This window comes from Habropoda laboriosa, unplaced genomic scaffold (genome assembly GCF_001263275.1).
Source record: "Habropoda laboriosa isolate 0110345459 unplaced genomic scaffold, ASM126327v1 scaffold153, whole genome shotgun sequence".
NCBI lineage: Eukaryota > Metazoa > Arthropoda > Insecta > Hymenoptera > Apidae > Habropoda > Habropoda laboriosa.
In genome coordinates this window covers 765646-786535 of record NW_017100272.1, presented here as the reverse complement: position 1 = coordinate 786535, position 20890 = coordinate 765646, and the positions used below count along the sequence as shown (strand labels likewise).

The window sequence follows — 20890 nt, the reverse complement described above, 5'->3', positions numbered from 1 at the left end:
ATTCTCCGATGCTCAGGAATCTCCAGAAGCTACCGTATTTCTATCCCTTGCGAATATAAATTAATCCCACTCCAAAGACCGCTAAAAATGATTCTCGAATACCTCGGAAATCGCGAGAGTAAGAAACAAATTTAGGAATGTCCTTTTATCTGCTATAAAAGAAACCGTCATACAGTCCAAACGATTTCTTTATGCGTTTCCTTGCTGAAGAGATAAGAAGGTCGTCTCTGTTACCTTAACGACACGCCGCATTTTCGTTCATTTGCTAATAACAACCCCTAAGACGAACACAAATTTACAATTGCTCTTCGAATAAAAAATCTGTTTCCTAGTTGCACAGTCCTAAAGATATTCGAGGTGATAATTCCGTACAGGTCCGCCCTGTACAAGGGCAGAGAAGAGAAGAGAAGAGACAAAGGGAGAAAGAGCGAGGTAGCGGGGTCGCGGTCGCAGAGGGAGCCAAACGGAAAGGGACACAGGCGTCCACATAACTCTGCGGGATCTAGCTCGAGCGGGGCACAGAGGCAGGACCCGCACAACAACCCTTTGAAGGTTTATGCCGATTCAGGAACGAGTTGATTCATGAAGACGGGATGGACCTCCTTGGGATCCGCGGCTCGGTGCCCCCAAGGCCGTGGCGGGTGGTCCCGCGGCTTGATTTCTTGTTTCCTCCACCACGCTCGATCTCTGGGCCCCTTCCTCTCTTTCTCCCTTTATCCAGGCAGTGCGGAGGAGGAGGAGGACGGAGAAAGGTATGGAGCAGAGTTGCGAGAGAGTGACAGAGGGACAGAAGATGGGTAGAGAGGGCAAAAGAAGGGAACCAGGCCGTCGCATTCCCCGTTTGCTGTCCCTCTTCTGTATACCTATAGCGATTGTCGATTTAAATGTTTACTAATAACCAAGCTTGTCCCGCAACCACCCAGAAGTCGGTCGCTTTGCATTTTTATAAGTACATCTTACGGCCGGTTCCGAGAACGAGAGGACGTTTCATATTCATCCGCCGTGGCGGCCGTCGCCGCTGCCCGCCAGCCGACCGAGACTCCTCTCTCGTTCACCAGAACAGGAGGAATCCTCCTCTCCTCTTTCCGCCGCGTATTGTCTCTCTACACGCTCCCGATGCATGCGCCCCGCGATTAGCCGACCACCGGCATTATCATTCGGCTTCTCGTTCGCTTCTTCGTGAACCCGGTCTCGTTAACAACCACCAACTGTTTCGCAGACGTTGCTGTACACACGTGGCTGTGCATGCTACTGAGGATTTTCGGCGGTGGGGATTAGTGTGCGCGTTAACACTTGCAATGGAAGCAAGAAGATTTCTAGGAAAGATCGGTAGAAAAATTAGCGAAGAACTCTGTGTTGGGAGAATTCAACGGTCTAATAAAACGGAAAAGAATTTGATGTGACGGAAAATGGTTCTAATAAATTCTCAGCGATAAAATGGTGAAAGAGACGAGAGAAAGGGTTGGGAAAATAATTTGTGCCACTCTCAGGGACCAGATGAAGGGTTGAAAACCTTCATCAAAATGTTCCACCAAATAATTCTACAGAAAATAATTTCTGCCATTCTCGGAAAGAGAGGATTAAGAAGCTTCGGTGTGCAGTTGGAATAAAACCAAGGATATCTTCAAAATCACTCACCTTTTCCCACCACCGAGGCACCCTTCTTCGTACCATCTTCTCACAGATCCGAACGATGATCGATCGCAAGGACCGGGGGTAAACCAGGATGAAAGGAGGAAACGACAAAAGGCTCCGAGAATAGAGAGACGTAGCAATGTTTTGTTTTGTTTTTTTTTTTTTTTATAATGATTCGTTTATTGCGAAAGGACACAGTCTGCAAGCCATCTGCCAATGTGGCGGATCAGCGAGCTCGCGTGAAATTTTGGACACGAATGACTAAAAGGTGATGGCGATCGTTCACTCTCGACATGACATGATATGTTGACAGTCGCTGCGCCCCTGCGTCTGTCGCGCGCGTCTCTCGTCCAACGAGAACACACACACTCTCCTCGAATAATAATAGTACGCGTACGTTACAAACTTTTCTTTCTCCTCTGTGTTTCACCTACTTTCCCCCTTTCCTCGAAAAAGGGCCGGGAAGAAGGGAACGTAAAGCCACCCTTGTCTCAGGCGACAGCAGGGCGCAACGCAGGTTCCAATGGTTTTCCTGTCAGATTACGGCCGGATTCGAGCGCGTTCGACGATACCGCGTCCGATCGCGGAGAAATCGTTCGAATTGAAAAATACGGAAAACGGGAGAAACGAAAAGGTCAACCGAAAGGAGAAGGTACACGTAAAATCGCGCGAACGATTCACACAGTTTCCACGCGTTCGCCTATTTCTTTATATCACGATCAGCGACCGATTTCCCCGGGCCACGTTGTCGCTCGAAGGCGCCCGAGCAATAAATAAATAATACTTACGAACGGAGAAACTCGAGCACACATACACATTCGAAAAACCCCTTGTAACCTCTTTTTTTTTCGTCAGCGTCGACGGGGCTTTTTCGGTTTATCCCTCTGTTGGTTTGCGCACCCACGCGTCCTCCGTAATCTGTCACAGCAATCAACGATCCATACCTCGTCATGATCGACCGAGTCGACGTGAATCGATAATATTATAAACATTGCAATAACAATAATTTTTGTCGTCGTTAGTATGAATTATGATCTCAAATATTATAATAATAATATCGTACCTACTCTACATACAATACATACACTGGCCGGACGCTCTCTACTGGGCCCTCTCTACTATTTACAAACGCATAAATAATCATTATTATTAATCCTGTGTGTATTTATATATATAGTATTCTTTATGTATAATATTACTTGTCAGAGTAGACACGCCTAGGATAGAGTGTGTGTACGTGTGTCTGTGTGTGTGTGTGTGTGTTCATCTTTTTTTTTATTTTATTCATATTACTTTTTTTCCATCATAAGGACCGCGATGATCTTTTTTTTAGCTGCTCTACGGAAGAGATAAACGGGCCTACTCTTCTCCTTCAACTGTGTGTTTCCTGTTTCCCCTTTTTCTCTCCCGTCTTGTAACCACTTGTCTCCGATTCTCGTCGCGGACAGAAGAACGTACGACGACGAAGAACGGGAGAAAGAGAGAAAGAGGGAGCAGGAACTAACGGGGCTATTACCAAAGGGGAAGCGCGAAAGGGTTACCCGAAAAGACGAAGAAAACAGAGAGAGAGAGAGAGAGAGAGAGACAGACTAGGAACGGTGGACAGAGAGAGAGAGACCAGGGGATGATGATTTCTGAAAGGGGAAAGGGGGGGGGGCAGTATTATTATATTCGTGATATCTCGTTCCGACGTTCTTCGTTCAAGTAAACTGTACACTAATTACAAGGATCGTAGTCTCTGATTATTGTCATCCACACCACACAGCGCCGCGCTTTCAACGCACCCAGGCTGCGCGGCGATCCGTCCCTCGATTATACCTCGGTTATTTAGTAAACGTCATTAAATTTATGTCCATCGTCCGATCACGCGGAATCACACTCGTCCGGGGGATTTCAGTTCCTGCGTGGACGACAGACTACCGCTGGGATGGGGCGACTGTTCCGACCCGCCCGAGGACGCTGTCGACGAGGACGAGGGTGACAAGCCCGAGGTAACTGTCGTTAATAGCACACCTGGTCCACCAGGAGCACCGCTGCCGCCGTTAATCGAGAAAGGCTTAACATTACCACTAGCCGACACAGCTGACGACGAAGACGTAAGTATACTCGGGGCGGTGGATGGTGGCATCACTCCACCGAGGCCGCCCAAGGTCCTCGAATAAGTCTCCAACAGGGACATGTCACCCGAGCCTAAGTGTGAGGCGCCGTACAGATTCCGATAGAAGTCCGGATGAGGTCGAACGAACTGCGTTCCCGTGTGCATCGCGGGATGAAGGGGATGATGGGGTGGTAAACGACTCGCCAGAGGGCTCACCAATTTTCCACCGCCTCCACCGGCGACTCCTCCACCACCTCCGCCGCTTCCGCCGTAAGGCGACGAGAGACCGGTCATCGTTGTCGGTGTAGGACTCTGTTGTTCGCCGTCTTTGCTCGCCATGTCGGCCAGAGACCAGATCCTAGGCTTCGTGGTGACACCGCTGCCCGTGGACGAGGCGGTGGTACTCGGAGGAAGATGATGACTACTCGGAGGCGTACTCTCCGGGGACGGGTGGCGCAACAGTCGACCGTGAGACGTGGTTAGGTACGCCGGATGTTGAAGTTGCAAAGGATGCCTGGGCTCTCTTTGATCGTACAGACATTCTGGACTGTCCGGACCGCTGTCCGCCCGTGACTCGCTCCATTCGCTCTCGGTTCTACCTTGGACACCGGTGGATCCTCCGCTGGTGCCTAGAAGTTCCATCCTGTGAGTTGGTCGTTCTCCGTCCTCGCTCGACCCGGTGCCAGAGTCTTTTGAATCTGTGACAGAGAATAGGATTTTTGTCTTTGGGCGATGAAAGGGGAGAGGATCTATGGGAGGTGGACTCGATTTGAGTGGGAAATAGGTGGAGAAAGGTCGACGAGGTTGCTTACCTAGCCGGTCTTTCTCGTCCACGCTCTTTCTTCCGCTGTCGTCGTCCTCGTTGTTGTTGTCCTCGTCCTCGACCCTGTTCCTAGGCTCCCAGGTCATCTTGTTCTCCTTTTTGAGACGTCTCCGCGCGTTCGCGAACCACGTCGACACCTGAGTCAGGGTCATCTTCGTGATGATGGCCAGCATGATCTTCTCGCCTTTGGTAGGATAAGGGTTCTTCTTGTGCTCGTTCAGCCAGGCCTTCAACGTACTCGTCGTTTCGCGCGTCGCGTTTTTCCGTCTCGCGCCGTTCAGATCCATGCCGTAGCTGCAACAGAATAAATTCAGGGGCTGTTGAGTAAACAAAAAGCCTCGAGAAAGCTTTTGCAACGTGAAAAATCGACAAATCTGCAAAACCGAGGCTACCAAAGGCATCTTTAACGGGACCGAGTGTATCCTTTTATTAAATCCCTCGAACGTCGGTCGTTCTCATCGTCATAGGATGCACGTGACCCGGATATAAGGCGGCCTGGGACGTACACAAGTCGCGATACGTTACACGAGCAAGCTGGATAACAGAGACACACAACGACGGAAGAAGAAGAGGGGAAGAACACGGCGAAGAAGGCTTTGCCTCCGGGTGGAAGCTCGTGTCGGGAAACTTATCCAATCGTGAGGCTCGTTACGCCTTCCCCCGTAGCCCGGTATAAAAGTCCGAGTCCTGCTCGGTTAGAGGAACGATATAAGCGGGTAGCTACTACTTTCATCCCAAGAGCAGATCTCTATCTAACGGTTTAAGCGCCTTCCTTCCATCCCGACCAGCTAAAGAGAGGAGTACGGAGTGGAAAGGAGACTCGAGAGAGAGAAAGAAAGAGAGAGGGAGATCTCCCCCTCTCGTCTCTCGGTGCGCCTCGCCCAGTCGGACCGGAGCGACCGACCCCCTGGGATCCCATTACTAAAAGACTAACCCTTATCAAAGATTAAACTTCGGTATAACTGCTGAATCGACGGGATCGAAATTAAATTTTCCAGCGGCAAGCGCGGCTCGGAGAGATGCTTACTCCCTTCTTCTTCTCCTACCCTCTCTCCTGGTTCTTCGCTTTTTTCCTTGTTCCAGCACTCCCACACCCCCGCCGCGACATCTCGACATCCTTTCCCCCGACGTTGCGGTCTTCCGCTCTGCCGTGTTTCTTTTGCTCTCCCTCTATCTCTCGGTGCTCCGAGACACAGGAGTAAGTATGCTTTATATATACGAGTTCGCCGTATCCTTCTATTTTTCTTCTTCAACTCGGAAAATTTCTATGCCTTAGGAAGAATCACAGGAATAGACAACTCTTGGAGATAAGATATCGTCGATCTGAACTTCGAAACACACACACACACACCTTCGTCAGAGTTACGTGACGGGCAGCCGCCATTATTGAGCTTTATTCTCTCACCCTCTTTCGGTTCCATCGAGAGAGTAAGAGAGAGGCAAGGCGTGTGTGGACGCGCGACTGACGTCCTGGAATCGCGAGGGTAGGTGGCACGAGGAGATGGGAAATTAATAAAACTGTCACTTATCTACCCTTCTCCCCGGGGCAGGCCTACACGCGCTATCTGCACCCGCTCTTCTATCTTCTTTCCGCCCCTATCTTACTGCTTGTTCCCTCGGTGCCGCCCCATCTGTCTTTCTTCCTCCGCGGCAAACGCACACGCGGGGGACGTCGCAGCGGCTGAAACGAGGCGCTAAACATTTCAATTTGGCATCACACAGCCTAGCCTGAGAGCGTTTCCATCCTCTTTGTTCCGTCGTATCCTGGCGTCCTATCCCTCCTATATCCGTCCTGTAGCAAAACCTGGGGAGAGAGGGTTGGCGCGCGTAGACACGAGGGCGAAGAGAGCGAAAGAGAGTGGAGACTACGAAACAGGAGGAACGGAAGAAGGTGGTAGAGCAGAAGGATGAAAGGAGAGATGGAGGCAGCAGGCATGGTGGTATGCCGGTGAAACAGAGAGGAACAGGAAGATAGAAAAGCGGCGAGAGGGAGAGAGGTAGAGGAGGATGGCTTAACCCCGGTCTGTTTGCGAGGAGCAAATGGCGTTCTGCAGTTATTTTAAAATTCAGCCGGTGGCAGGGGGTGCGGGATCGGATTAAAAAATCAGAGTGGAAGCTTGTTTCTCATGATAACAGCCAGCCGCCCCCGAGAGCGGGAACTGCTGCTTTCTACCGATTCCGCCTCCCTGCCCTCCACCTCCACCTCTCGTTGTCGAGCCTCTATCTCTCCGCCTCTTCTACGTCCACCTATCTCTCTCTCTCTCCCTCTATTCCACCCCTTCGCTTCTCTGTTTCCTTTTTCTCGTGTGCTCATGCTCCGACTTTTTCCTTCTCTTTCCAGCGACGCCTCGTTTTCTCTACACGCTTCTCCCAATCTATCTCTCGCTCGAGCTCCGGTATCAACCGCCACACACGCATACGCGTACACAGAGACACACACGCGCAGAAAGGGTGGCGTTTTCGTGGACCGCTTTAAATACGGACGCTGTATGCACGCCAAGCCGTTTCCCGTTAGAATATAGAGACGTGTCGCGTATATCTATATACAAATCGTATTATATACGCGTATATAGGCAGCTATGATCGTACGTCAACGCCAGATCGCTCTTCTCTTCTCTTTCCTCTCTCGCGCTCGGCTTGATCGCATCAACTGCTTGTTTCCATGGCGATTGCTAATCGGCCCGTCCATCTCTTCCCGTTTCCACGTCGAGCCTTTGTTTCTCGCAATCCTTCCTCCCCCTCGAGCGATGAATTAGTAGCGGTCTAGACGCAAGATCACTTTTTTCCCCTGCGTTTCCTAGACAATTCACGTTCGAACTCCGGCGAATTTCGGTGGAAAATTGTTCCGAAGCTCGTCCGACAAATATCCTCGACCAAGTCTCGAACCGGTGGGAGGATCGAGCTACACTCGATCAAATATAGAAATAAAAGCCCCCTCGATGATGAAAACCCATTACTCAGGTTTGCCGAAAATAAATCGGCCCATAAACTCCGGGCAGCAATAATCCCACGGTAATACAACTCCGCCCCAACCCTTCGAGCCCCGTGCAACACTCGAAACACGAAGAGATACAAACGCGGAGCATCCCCGAAGCGGCCGAAGGAACGATCCACCGAATCAACCATTAAAGTCCGGTGAAACGGCCATTTCTCGCGACCCTCGACGCCACGTCGGTTAACGTAAACGCGTTTGTCATGGCGTAGCCTTTAAGGGGGATAAAAACGGGGGTGAGTGACCATGGCCAGTTCGAAACGAGGCAGGTGTGCGGCTCCAACGACTCCGCCCCTCGTTACCGCTCGTAACTAGGGGTGATATCCGACTTCTTTCTTTCCCTCTCTGTCGTTCTCGCGTTACCACCTCTGTCCCCCCTTTTCCCGCTCACATACACTCTCTCTCTCTCTCTCGCTCACTCACACACACACGCGCTCTCTTTCTCTCTGATCGTCGATGCACACCTTTCCAGGTAGGTTCGCGCGCTTTATCAACGCGAAGGTGCAGCCATTTCGGTGACGGCGCCATCTTCCCTACGTACTCGGTACGTGTGTGCACGCACGCACACACACAGGCAACACTCTACTACCTCGCACGCGTTCACTCGCCTAGAAGGTTCCTCCTGCCTCGTGGTCGCGTTTCGGTTTAATCAACCGCAAAGCCACGCCAACCTTCTGCGGCCCCTTTCATCTGTCCGTCCTCTCCTTCGCCTTTCGTTTCGTTCATGTCCGAAAGCATCAAGGTAGGTAGATTCGATTGGTGGACGGAGAATGGAGTCGACGCTCGATTGGAAACAATCGAGAAGTGAACCAGTTTTAATGAACCAGTTAGGTGGACACCCTTTTCTCAGGGCCCCTCTCGGAGTCTCTTACGATGGTTACTCGAGAATTGCGTGTCTAGTTGCTTGACACGATAGACGATTCGAATGTTCAGGGTCTGTAAGTGACTTTGGGTACTATGCAGAGATGATCTTAATCGGAAAAATTGAGAGATTTTACCGTAAAAAAATAGAATCCTAGGAAGCACACGGGGCGTTCCGACTTTGCTCAACCCCTTCGTTCCCAGTGGGATGAATATGAGAATATTTGAGATTAGTGAATTTTATATACATTAGGGACCCAGGTAATCGGTCACTTTTGCTCACGAAAGGGTTGACAGGTGAGAAATACACGGAGCTTCGAATATCAAAACTGAGAGATCGTTGGACAGGACATTTTAGCCAAGAAGAACAGAATAGTGTATGGAGATATCACAGCCTTCGGTGAGATAAATATCTCTCGTTTGAGATAAAACATTTTCGAGATTTCTAAATTTTTGGAAGAAAAAAAATTGATTTGTGACCGTGAAATCGGTCACATTTGCTCACGGAAGGGTTGAAAGGTGAAAAATAAGAAAGACTAAGAAGAACAGAATAGTGTACCTACGGTATACCATGACACAACTGCAAAGATCACAGCCTAATGGAGAAAGTGAGAAAGAATTAACCGAAAGATACCAATTACCCATGCAGAATCACGAATCAAAGGATGACTCGACGTATCCAGCGTGTAGAGATGTCGTCGCGTTGAGCTTTTAGAAGCAGCGAGAGGAAACGCGGTACACACGTCGTGAGTGGAAGTTTTGCGAACGTGGTGACAGTCGGTTGTTCCACATCCAACTTTATTACCAGTTGCTCGCGACGTGACAGATCGATCGTAAACTCGGTGTGTGCTCGCGTGTGCTCCGTGCACAAGGGAAGAATGCACAGAGGATCCGTAGGTGAACTCATACGAACACTCTCGAGATTGTACAATCTTCCCTTCTCTATCTGTCCATCTACCTGCCTCTCTTTCTCTCTTCGCGTTGCACGAGTAACCGAGTTTATATAAAATGATACACGGTCCGCTACTTTGTCATACGATCGTTTAAATCCATCAGGGGACAGAGAACGGCCCGTAGGGACCGCGATTAAAGTCAACCGCCGTTGAATTATCACCGGCCAGAGATTACTCGACGGTCTCTAACTGTTACGGCTAACTCGCGGAAATTTACAAAAGCCAAACGAGCCGTTACACACTTGTCTTTCGTTCCACCTTTACACAGTTGTCTAACTGCTCGATAAAGAAACAACGCTCGAGAAGCCCGGAGTGTTTGCAATTTGCATCTTACGTACAGACGAACAGAGGAACCTTAAAAATGTCCACACTCGACGGTGATTACGGAGAAGTATTTACAACGTTACCATTCACCCAACGCATACGAGAATTCGCAGTGTTTCTGCATACGTACACTCTGTAAGGGCTCCGGGATCTCACGGTTGAAACGACAGGTACCAGAAGAGTTAATTACGGCGGCTAACCTATAAATCTTTAAGGACAATTCTTTCCTTGTCACCTTGTCGTGACCAGGTGACCTTTCGACACGAAGCGTTATCCGTAAAAGCGTTCACCTGGAATATCAAGAGGGAGAGGGAGAGAGAGAGAGGGAGGGGTGCGGCCGAGTCATTAAATCCAAAGGAACTCTCGACAGGACTAATCTGCGTCCATTAAGGCTAATGGGGAAAGCGCGATGAGGCGCGGCTGCAACTCGACGAAACGCTGTCATCTGCACGTCGAAGTCGAAGAAGAGGAGGAACAGGAGGATGTGTCCCTTGGCTAACGAAAAACGCGTGTCCCTGACTTTTCACCGGCGCGCCAACCCTTGCGGAACAAAAAGCACTCCCCTCTCCCCCCGCTTTAGGAGCGAAACCGGGTCATTAAACGGCCGTACATCATCGCGGGACGTGACACGTCCTGAACGTTGCGCGCTCAGACTCATTAGCCCCCGGGATATTCCCCGTTTCGTGCTGAATATGGGTTTGACGAGCGAACGAGTCCTACGGGAACGGTATTGGCCGGCACGAATTTGTTCCTTCGCGTTCGTCGTGGGTGGAGATCGATCGGGTGAAAAGTTCTGCCTCCGATTTCGAGGGGCAATTCTATAGAAAGATGATGTTTAATTCTGTGGAATTTGTAGGAAATGGAACTGCAGCTATCGCGATAAAAGGTGATTCCACCAAGAGGCTATTTCTGTCACGGAAAATCGAAGTGCTTTTCGAAAAGCAAAGGTACAGTCGATGGAAGAAATATTTGTAGTCAGGTCTGAGTCGATTATGTCCAAGTTTTTAATTCTTTTTACAATTCTGGGCCTTGGAAAAATCAGAGCCTCTACTAAATTATGCAATTGTTATTTCAGTCAATTTTCAATAGACTTTTTTAGAATATTTCTCGAAGTCTCTACTATATTCTACAAATTTTCAATAATAATAAAAAAATTTAGGGACATTTCTCGAAGCCTCTACTAAATTACACAATTGCTCGTTAAGTCAAATGTTCAAAACTTTTCCGTAATAAAAATAAGAATTCATTTCGAAGGCACAAGCCTGAAATTTCGCTTGGGTCACCAATGACCCAGACTGCCGACACAGAGTTAACGACAAACGTCAAAATTAAACGACCCCGACCTCGTAACTGAATCTGTCGAGACAGCACGAGCTACCATAAACAATATCTTCTAGTCATCCCAAGCAACTTATTTTGCTCTCAAGTGACTCCAATTTCGCGAGACAAAGAGCGAGAGATGTAGTTCAGATTTACAAGCATCTAAAAGGTATTTCTCTCTATCTGAGAAACCGGGACTGTAAAGATTGGAAAATATAGTACGCGGAAGTGAACAGTGTTGCACGCGTTCTACACCGTTGTGAGATAGTGCCAAGGATCGACGGACAATCTTGTTAGATGTCTGGCGCAAGGATGAATCAGACGCGCGTAGTGATTCGATGTAATTCCATTGCGAGGCGAAGACAGCAAATATTTGGTGGGGCTTTCAGAAGGGGTTGCCAACATACTCGTGGCGTAAATCAAATAAGCGATCTTATCGTCTGAACGTACACCGGCTGTTGGCAACGCTAAACGTTCTACGATAGGATCGCGCGTTCCTATCGTTCTACGTTTGGTAAATAACGCGCGTACAATACTCCTCTCGATGTTAAAACTATCGTTCCCAGGTCTCTGTGTAAGACTGTAACGTACCACGGGAGAGACGTTGCACAATCGCGTGCGTTGCGAAGGGACAATTCTCGAGAAAAACGTCGCTTTAATCTTATCGAATTCGTAGAAAATGACCGTGGCTATCGCGACGAATATCGGATTCGACTAAGAGCCAATTTCTGTCACGGACAATCAACGTGATTTTCTAACGATTCGGACAGGTTACTCGTGGCTACGATGTAGTACGTACGTTTGGAGTAATGTCAAAGGTACAGTCGGTGGAAGAAATATTTGTAGCGAGGACGTAGGGTTACATGTCCGAGAGATAGAGGCAGTTAACTTCGGTTGAGGTTGCACCAAGTGTGCTTTGATTCAGTTACTGTGGAGAAAAGTGAAACGAAGAATGACGACCCTGTGCAGTTACTTAGTATTTCTTCCAGTGACTGTACGAAGTAATGGACCTGCACTGCTTCCGCTTAGATCGTTGCAATTGATCCTACGAGCAATAAGAATATATTCTAAATTTACCATGACAACTAGAATTACAATTCTTTGCTCCGTCCACTTTGCAAAGAGACTGATTAACCCTTTCGTTATTAAAAACGTGTCACCCAAAGTCGAGAATTTTTTTGCACAGACCATACTTGCGTATACATAAACTCTCTGGCTCTATTTTGTCGGTGCGAGATTACACAAATTTCGTGTGAGAAAAATCAGCACTCGCTACCATTGCTTTACTCGACAATTTTTCATTAGTAATTTTCGATCATCCAGCACACAACTAGCGCTCAGTGATTTCTACTGTTTCCTTAAATTTTGTATTCCCCTTGTGTCTTCACTTTCCGGACAAGCCTCCTATCGATATAAAATAACTGGAATCAGAAGCCAATAGTTTACACGACACGGCAAAGTAGCAGATATCACAATCTGTTCGCGACAAAATGCAGACTGCTAGCTCGACTCTTCTTCGCAGCGCATTAGCAGCAGCAACGTCGCAACAGCGAAAGGGTTAAACCGTTTATAAATCAAACGAATCGTCGATTTCCACGGGACACGTGACAGAAATCGATTGGTGCACCTGTTCTCGCGTTTGGCCGATTAAGATTCGCGATTCGTCGCGACGTCCTTAAACGCGCTCGAGGCTGGTAGCGCGTGCCGACACATCGGTCGTTGTACGGACACACTTAATAATACGTGTCGTCGATCGAGGGACGAGGAGCGAGAGAAGAGGAAACCGAAGCCGGACATAGGAACAGAGGCGTACGTAAGCGTACGGCCCTGTGTGTTCGTACAAGCATCGACTCCGCTACACACCGGCCCAGCTTGTTTCTTATTGTTTACCCTATATGTCCCCGGAAGCAGGGCCAATCCGCCGGAAAGACGAGACCGTTAACCCGCACGATCCCGAGACCTCGCGGCCGTGCATGCCAACTCTGCATTATTGGCTTTTTGTATGCTTATGTTAAGCGGTGGACGGAACGCGCTGCGGCATAATGCTCTCGGATCCTTGCCACCTCGTCGATTTTTCATTCCGATACTTTTCGACCCTGATCGTGCGTTCTTTAATGGAGAAATTAACGCGGCGAGTCTGAGAGAGGAATCGGTGTCTCAGAGTCCTCTGAAAGACGAACAAAGAAATTAACGCGGTGAATCTGAGAGAAGAATGGGTGTCTCAGAGTTCTGTGGAAGACGAAGATATTATTTCAGAGACGATTTTTACTTCTGCTACTTTTCGACCCTGATCGTCTTTAATGGAGAAATTAACGCGGTGAGTCTGAGAGAGGAATCGGTGTCTCAGAGTCCTCTGAAAGACGAACAGAGAAATTAACGCGGTGAATCTGAGAGAAGAATCGGTGTGAATTGATCGAAGAATTGGAAGACGAAGGTTTTACTCCAAACCTTCTGTCTCTTATAGACAGGATGGCATAATTCTCTCGGATTCTTGCCACCTCGTCGATTTTTCATTCTGTTAACTTTTGACCCTGATCGTCTATTTTTCAATGCAGAATTAACGCGGTGAATCTGAGAAAAGAGTCGGTGCCTAAGAGTTGTCTGAAAGACGAAGATTTTATTCCGAAGTTGACTTTTCCTTCTGTTACTTTTCGACCCTGATCTTCTGTTCCCCAACAGAGAAATTAACGCGACGAATTTTAAAGAAGAATCGGTGTGAATTGATCGAAGAATTGGAAGACAATTTCACTTCTGTCTCCTGCGTTCGATTAAACACAGATTAGAATTACACACGTTAATCACGAGAAAATGATAATTTTGCTAGTGCACAGTGCATCGATGAAAACTCTCCTGTCTTACAAAAATCGCGGCCAAATTGTCTCTCAGGTGTCTTCGAAAAACGAAGATTTTCATACCTTCTGTTCCTTATATTCGATTATTTCCCAATAACACACGTCAATCCCCAAAGCAACAAAAATTTCGCTGCTACAAAATACAGGTGAATATTTGACACGTTAATCGCGAAAACACGAAAATTCCGCTGATAGACGCTGCATCGATAAGAACTCTGCTGCCTTACATAAGTCATGTCCAAGTGGTGGTTCAGTAGGACTGTCATTATCGATGCAACAAAACAATCGTTACTCCAAGCGTACAATTAACGAGTGGATGACTCCGTGAGCCGGGAAAGAGAGGAGGCTTGAATCTCGCAAAATAAATCTTGTTTATTATTCACTCCGAGATAACGTATCGAAAGAAATGTAATTTATTGAAAATACTCGCTTCTTCGTTGTCACAATCACGAGATAAGCCAGTTTCAATTTCTACTGTTCTCTACGATATCACGCGAATGTTGAAGAAAAGGGAGGCGTTCGAACATGCAAAATGCACGTGTTTCACTTAAGTATAGTGTAATTAGAGTTAAAGTACGAATTAGCCTTGTTGATTAATGCAACGTCGTCGTTAGCTGGCTTAAACTATTCGATGTTTCAGCGACGTTGCGCAACCCGTGGTTAAACGAAAGGAAATTGATTTCATTAATAACCGTGTGGTAAAGTTGAATTTGATTAGCCAGGGAAACGAGGAATAGCCTGTGTCGCGGTAATCGAAACGTTGCACGCTATCTTCGCCTATCAATTCGTCGTTTGCATTAATCAAACGTTAAGTTCTCAGACGAGAGTTTCCGCTGAAAAAAAAAAAACACACGCACTGTTTATCTTGACAAATGGAATTTACGCTCCGTGGAGAAATTGAGACAAATCGTGTAACACGACGCATCAATCAATTCCGCGGGAAATTTAAATATCTGTGCCTAACGTGTTGTGTTAAGGTAATGAAGTTACACTTCGTTCGGTGTTATTGAAGAAAGAAAATTACTTCAATATTTATGAACTCTTCGTTCGTAGTAATTTCAAGAGAATATTATTCCCGATTTTCTAGCGTGCCGAGGACAAAGTGACATAAATTGTCAACTCCGAATATCTACCAATCATACGTTACATCGATAATTCTAAAAATAATTTTAATTTCCCTACTGTATGGACGATTATAAATCCCTTATCCACGGTAATTGGAAAAGAAATTATTCGTCATTTCCTACTGTGTAAGGAACGAAGTCACTCGGATTACCAACTCCGAAACATCCATCAATCACGCATTAGGTCACTTCTGAAAGAAAAATTTCATTTCCCTACTCTATCGATAATTATGAATCCCTCGTTCACAGTAATTGGGAAAGAAATTACTCTCCATTTCCTACTGTGTAAAGAACGAAATCACTCAGATTACCAACTGCAAAGTATCCACAAATTCAATTCTCGTGAAATCCACTATTTACAATATTTACTAATCCAATATTTACAAATCCCTCACCCACGGTGATTTAAAAAATAATAATTCCTCATTTCCCACTATATAAAGAACGAAGTCACAAAAATTACCAATTCCAAAATATCCACAAACTCAATTTCCCTCGATTTCGCGTTAAATTAAAAAAAAATTCACGTCGCAGTACGTTAAATTCCGCATCAATTCCACGCTAATTTCCCCGAAAAAAGGGTCGCGTAGTTAATTCCCGAAGAAAGAAAAGAAAAACGAAAGACACGACCGAAGAGAAGGAAGAACAATGTACCGTAACGTCGATCACGGGGTATCGAGGACGGATCTTAGGACCCACAGGTGCATCCCCGATATCTTCCGGTAATTGTAATCGCGCGGAGGAGTCGGCGGTTCCGGTGTGGACCGGCGGTAGGTCTCCGTAAAGGAAGACCCGGTGCGCGAACCGACTAGACCGAATGGATGCTAAGCAAGCTGTAGTACCCGATCGCTTCCTTGCATACGAAGCAGTCTCCGCCGGAAGTGCGTCACGCGGCAGTATAGATTCCACCACGAGGTGACACCAACCGCGAACCAAGCAGAACGACGTCGTCGTCGTCGTCGACTCGTCACCGGGTCGTTCGATGCGTGACCGTGAGTCGCGTTTCTCCCCGGGCCAGATAACGCGAAAACACGCGTAGAAAAATCGATCGAAACCGCTGATACGCACCGGATACCGCTTTATCGTTTGTGGCAAAAAAAAAAAAAAAAAAAAAAAAAAAATTTAAAAAAAAAAACACAAATGAAAAACAGACACATACACTGTGTTAAAAGCAATTTTCCCGTCACTAGTTCGCAATATGTTTACAAAATTCCCGCCGTGTAGATTATTACACCGGTTTGTTCGTTCCTATCGCTTTTGTAACAAAACGAAAAGAAAATAGCTACTATTTGTATTGTCGCGATCGAAACATTTTTAAACGTGTGTATAGTATGTACGTAATACTACTCCGACTAACGAATTGCTCAACGTACAAAAGTGAAAAATATTCATTCAATTATTTCCGTGGTTCTCGAATTGTTTACAGTGGTCGGTGTCATTAACGAGTCGTAAAATCACATACTTTCGTATCTCTAAGCTGGACGATAACGATAACAGATACAGCGAAGTGGGAAAAAAAGAGGAAGAAAAAAAAGACGGGGGAAAAGGAAAAATTGAAAAATTGAGCGAACCAGGGGGACACAGAGATAGCTGTAACTAATTATCGTTCGAGTTGGACGGGTCCGCCACCTCTTTCCTCCTCCCAGCGTGTACCGAACGAAAAAGGCGCGAACGAGAAACTCCGAATTATTGGTAATCTCGCCCAGGCGGCGATAATACGATTCCGATTTATCAAAGCGGGCGAGACCTTTCACCGGTCGCATCGTGACATCGTGACACGCGCTGACCGCGCCGGAGCGAGACTAAAAACGCCCAAGGCCTGACAGTCCCGGGTCAGCGAAGCGCTAATTTATAGGAATGTTTATGTGTTTCTCTGGCCTGTTATCGGGGCAGCGCGCGTCGACACCACCGCGACCGAGTCGAATGGAGAACACGCGTCGGAGTAAAAGGACTTAGCTTCGTCTTCTTCTTCTTCTCTCTCTGGTGTAAAAGATCGCCGTCTGGCGGTGATCTCGTGCGAAAGAAAACACGAAGATTCGTCGTTACGACGTCCACGATAGAGATAATTTCAGAAGAGACGAGAAAAATTTTCCGCCCGATGTGTCGCCTCTACGTTTCCCTTTCGACCAATGACTAATTGCATCGCGCGGAGCAACGACGCGTTTGAAGGATTGAAGAAAATGGTATAACCACCTCCTTTTTCCTCCTCCTTCGCCATTTCTTCTTCTTCTTCTTCTTCTCGCCTCGTGTTGTTCCGTTCCGCTATCTGTGTTCGACCGTGTCCAAGACTTTGTAACGACACTGCGTTATCGTTCCCCGCGACGTTTTTCTTTTTTTTTTTTATCGCGCGCACGCTACTTAAAATAATTACGGAGGTTACCTAGCGCTCGGCCGTCGGAAACGTGTTTCATTGTTTCGACGTGAATCGAACGAGGAACATCTTTGTCACCGTGTCGAGCATAAATACCGGTACTTTGGACGGTGCGGATTTAAAAGGACTTAAATGCGCGCGGTATTTCTCTTTAAATAGACTATAAAGGTGGATCGCTGTAATTGCTCGAGAGACTATGAGCAATTTCGAATTCGCCGCGAATATCGGATACTGTAAATTACTCGGCGGCAATTCCTTTTGAATAGTTTATTAAGGTGAATCCAGTAATTTCGAATTTGGCGCGGAAATTACTGTATATTTCTTGGACCACTGTTTCGTGCTTTTATCGATGAATTAGAGACGGTAGAATGGTAGTAAGGTAGATAGGTTGGAAAACTCACCCGTTGAAGGGATAACTGGCGAAGGCAGCGTCGTAAGGATGGTACACGGATGGATAAGGCCATGCTGCCGCGGCTCCTGCCCCGAGATTCTCCTTCAGATCGAGGCCAGCAGCCTGTAAACCGAACAATTATACTTGTTAATAACGTGGCGACGCCCGGCATAAGTAATTAGCAGATGAAACAGCTCGTTCGGCTATGAAAAAGAACGAAATTGGTGGTGCTATCTTCCGAATTCGAGGCGTGATTAAATAATATAATCTTTGCTCGTAGAAAGTCTTGGTTTTTTTGGAGAATGTGTATTTATTTTTTACTATTTTTGTAATTAGTCGTTATAAAATTGGATCCAAGAGCTGTAATGCATAAACAGAGAAATAAATAATAATAATATTAATACTGAATTAACAGCAATGTTATCATAAGTACCAAGTGTAAAAAATTAAATAAAAAAAGGAAGATACAGTGACTTTAGTGCCATCAATTTGCACGCGAAGGAAACTTCCGCACACAGATCTGATAATTGTGAAAAAATGTGAAAAGTGTTGCCTGAAATAATTCTACATCGATCGATAAGAAAGCGTGCTTAAAAATTTCAATTAAGCCTCTATCGTCGTTGATATTCAGAAGCGAAAAAGCATCGGAGTGTTTAACCGACGGAAATAATCCAGTTTTATAAGGACGGGCACGATTAATCGGCGTCCGTTCGCGATCGATCACCAATTCATCGGCGATAATGAGAAAAATGACTGGCAAAGCAGCGATAATAATAATTAGAATCGTTGTGTGCCGCTGTTGTTTGTTTCTGTAACCCGTAACCCCGACGGTTCGACTCCATATAGTATTATACCGGCCGCGTTTAAACCTCCATCAACCGGTGGAATAATAGAACCATAGAACCCTCCTCCTCCACCTCCTCCACCCCCACACCCTACACCTCTGCTTGCCCCTCGAATAATTCCGTCTCACTCGCCTTGTTCCGTATGCATTAGTCTTGCATTAATGGCATTAATTATACACCGTGTTCGAATGGCACAGTCATCGCCGGGCCAGCCGTAATTAGCACTCGAAAATAGCGGACGAACGGAATTCTCGATGAAGGAAATTCGCGCCACTGGTACAACGTGTATTCGAGACACGATTCTGAAAATTCCACGCTCACGGCACCAACTATGCTGGCTAATTTCACAACGTGTTCGCAAATTTGCCTATGACGGTGGATATTTAAACCCCCATCCTCGTGACTTTTTCAGTTAGCGTTTCGTTGCGTCGCGGTCTTCGCTCTGACAGATAGGCAAAAAAGAAGGTGGAAAATTTTGCAAAATTTCACTCTGAAAATATGACAGTCATCTGACTCGAAAATTACAGGTAAACGGGGGAAAGAAGGAGGGGATCGTGAGAGTGATGGTGAAACAAATGGTACCCAAAGTTTACCCGAAAAATGTAGATTCTTTGCTAAGGTCTAGTAGGCGAAAAAGAGAGTCGAAAATTTTGAAAAATTTTACCCCAAGAATGAGTAATTCGACTAACTCGAAAATCACAGATCGATGAAAAGAGGTGAGAATTGTGTGGTTAAACTCAAATAAGCAAAAAAGAGTGTCGACAATTTTGCAAAATTGCACCCCAAAATATAATACTCAACTAACTCGAAAATCACAAATCAGAGAATAGAGAGGGAGAGAATCGTGAGGAGTCAGAGTGAAACAAACGGTCCCCATTAAAAACCCTACTCAAAATTTGACCCCAAAGATATAAATTCTTCTCTAAACTCTAATAGACAAAAAGGAAAACTGAAAATTTCGCAAACTTCCACCCCAAAAATATACTCAAACTCAAAAATCACAGATCAACGAGAAGAAGAGAGGATCATAGAGCACTAAAGTGAAACGAACGGTCCCCGTCAACCCTTTCGCTCCCAAATTCCTAACCACACCCTTAAAATTCGTTTCGCCCACATCACCACCAAAATTCATCTCACCAAATTAAAACTGAAACATGCAAAGGATTAAACTAAGGCGTAAGTACCCCCCAAAGGCTTCAACATAAACCCCTACAAACCCCAACGTCAACGAAACTGTTAAAAACAACTATACTCAAAATTCCATCCGAAAAATCCACTATCCACCACCCAGGAAAATCACAGACGACCGAGTGGAGAGAATCGTGGGGGGTCAGGGTGAAACGAACGGTGCCCATTAAAAACGGGACTGAATGGCTCGGTGGTACTCGAGTCTCGCGGACATTAGCCGCGAGTGAGAGAAGGTACCGGTACCGCGCAACCTGTGTGTGCAATCTGCTGCCCGGTTACGAGTAGAGGCGAGCAGCACAGCACAGCACAGTCCATACGCTCGCCCCTTAAGCTCGATCATAAAGAGCGACGATAACAGGCCTGGCCCGGCGACGGCTCGAACACGACAGTGTCCCACTGTTACGGCAGGACGGATTCATAAATTTACGCTTCGCGGCTATTTTCTCCGTGTATGCGCTTTGTGTGTGGTCCGATAACCTCTCTCCGACCGACGAATACAGCCGATTGCCGATCCCAGTTCGCCGCTGCTGCTCCTTCTTCTTCCTCCTCCTCCTCCTCTTCTTCTTCTCTCGCCTGTATTAACATCACACTGTCCCGGACCTTTCGCCGCGATAACATCTCGATTATTGTAGAACGCATCGCGAGAGAAGGTACGCGGAAAGAACGCGGCTCTCTTCGGTGGTTGCGGTCTTTTTCGGCGAAGACGCAAGCGGAGAAAAAGTCACAAGAATCTCCTCTCTCGACTGTTCGTTTAGAAAACGATACATCCCCTTATCCGTTGATAAAACTTGTCGAGATTCGAGATAACGGCCGTGTGATTCGCGCGGAATGGTATTTTAACGGCGGTACAATCGGTAGGATTTATATATTAAGAAAGGAAAGGTGGGTCGGGAGGGATGTATTCGGTTCGGAGAAAAATTCGCGAGGGATTGGTTGGACGTTGCTCGACGAAATTAATTACAGCGGATGGTAATAAAGCGAGGAAGGATCTTCGAGAGCGCTCGTTCGACGCAGTAAAACGAAGTTTTAAGGCTGCTGCTGGAAACGCCGCGCCGTATGAACATCGAGCGCGAGCCGCGCGCGCGTTGCGTTGACGTTTATTACGCGGGAACA

The 20890-nt window shown here is 46.8% G+C and overlaps 1 protein-coding gene across 1 annotated transcript in view; it reads right to left on the bottom strand.

The window, feature by feature from the left end:
• Positions 1-3508: 3508 nt before the first annotated feature.
• Positions 3509-20890, bottom strand: part of LOC108573526 (iroquois-class homeodomain protein IRX-3-like) — a 37922-nt gene continuing 20540 nt past the window's right edge. The window contains exons 3-5 of the mRNA XM_017935986.1: positions 17755-17867; positions 4546-4850; positions 3509-4431 (exon numbers count right to left, since the gene is read on the bottom strand). Of these exons, the coding sequence (XP_017791475.1) occupies positions 3509-4431; positions 4546-4850; positions 17755-17867 (1341 nt within the window). The remainder of the gene's footprint in view (positions 4432-4545; positions 4851-17754; positions 17868-20890) is intronic.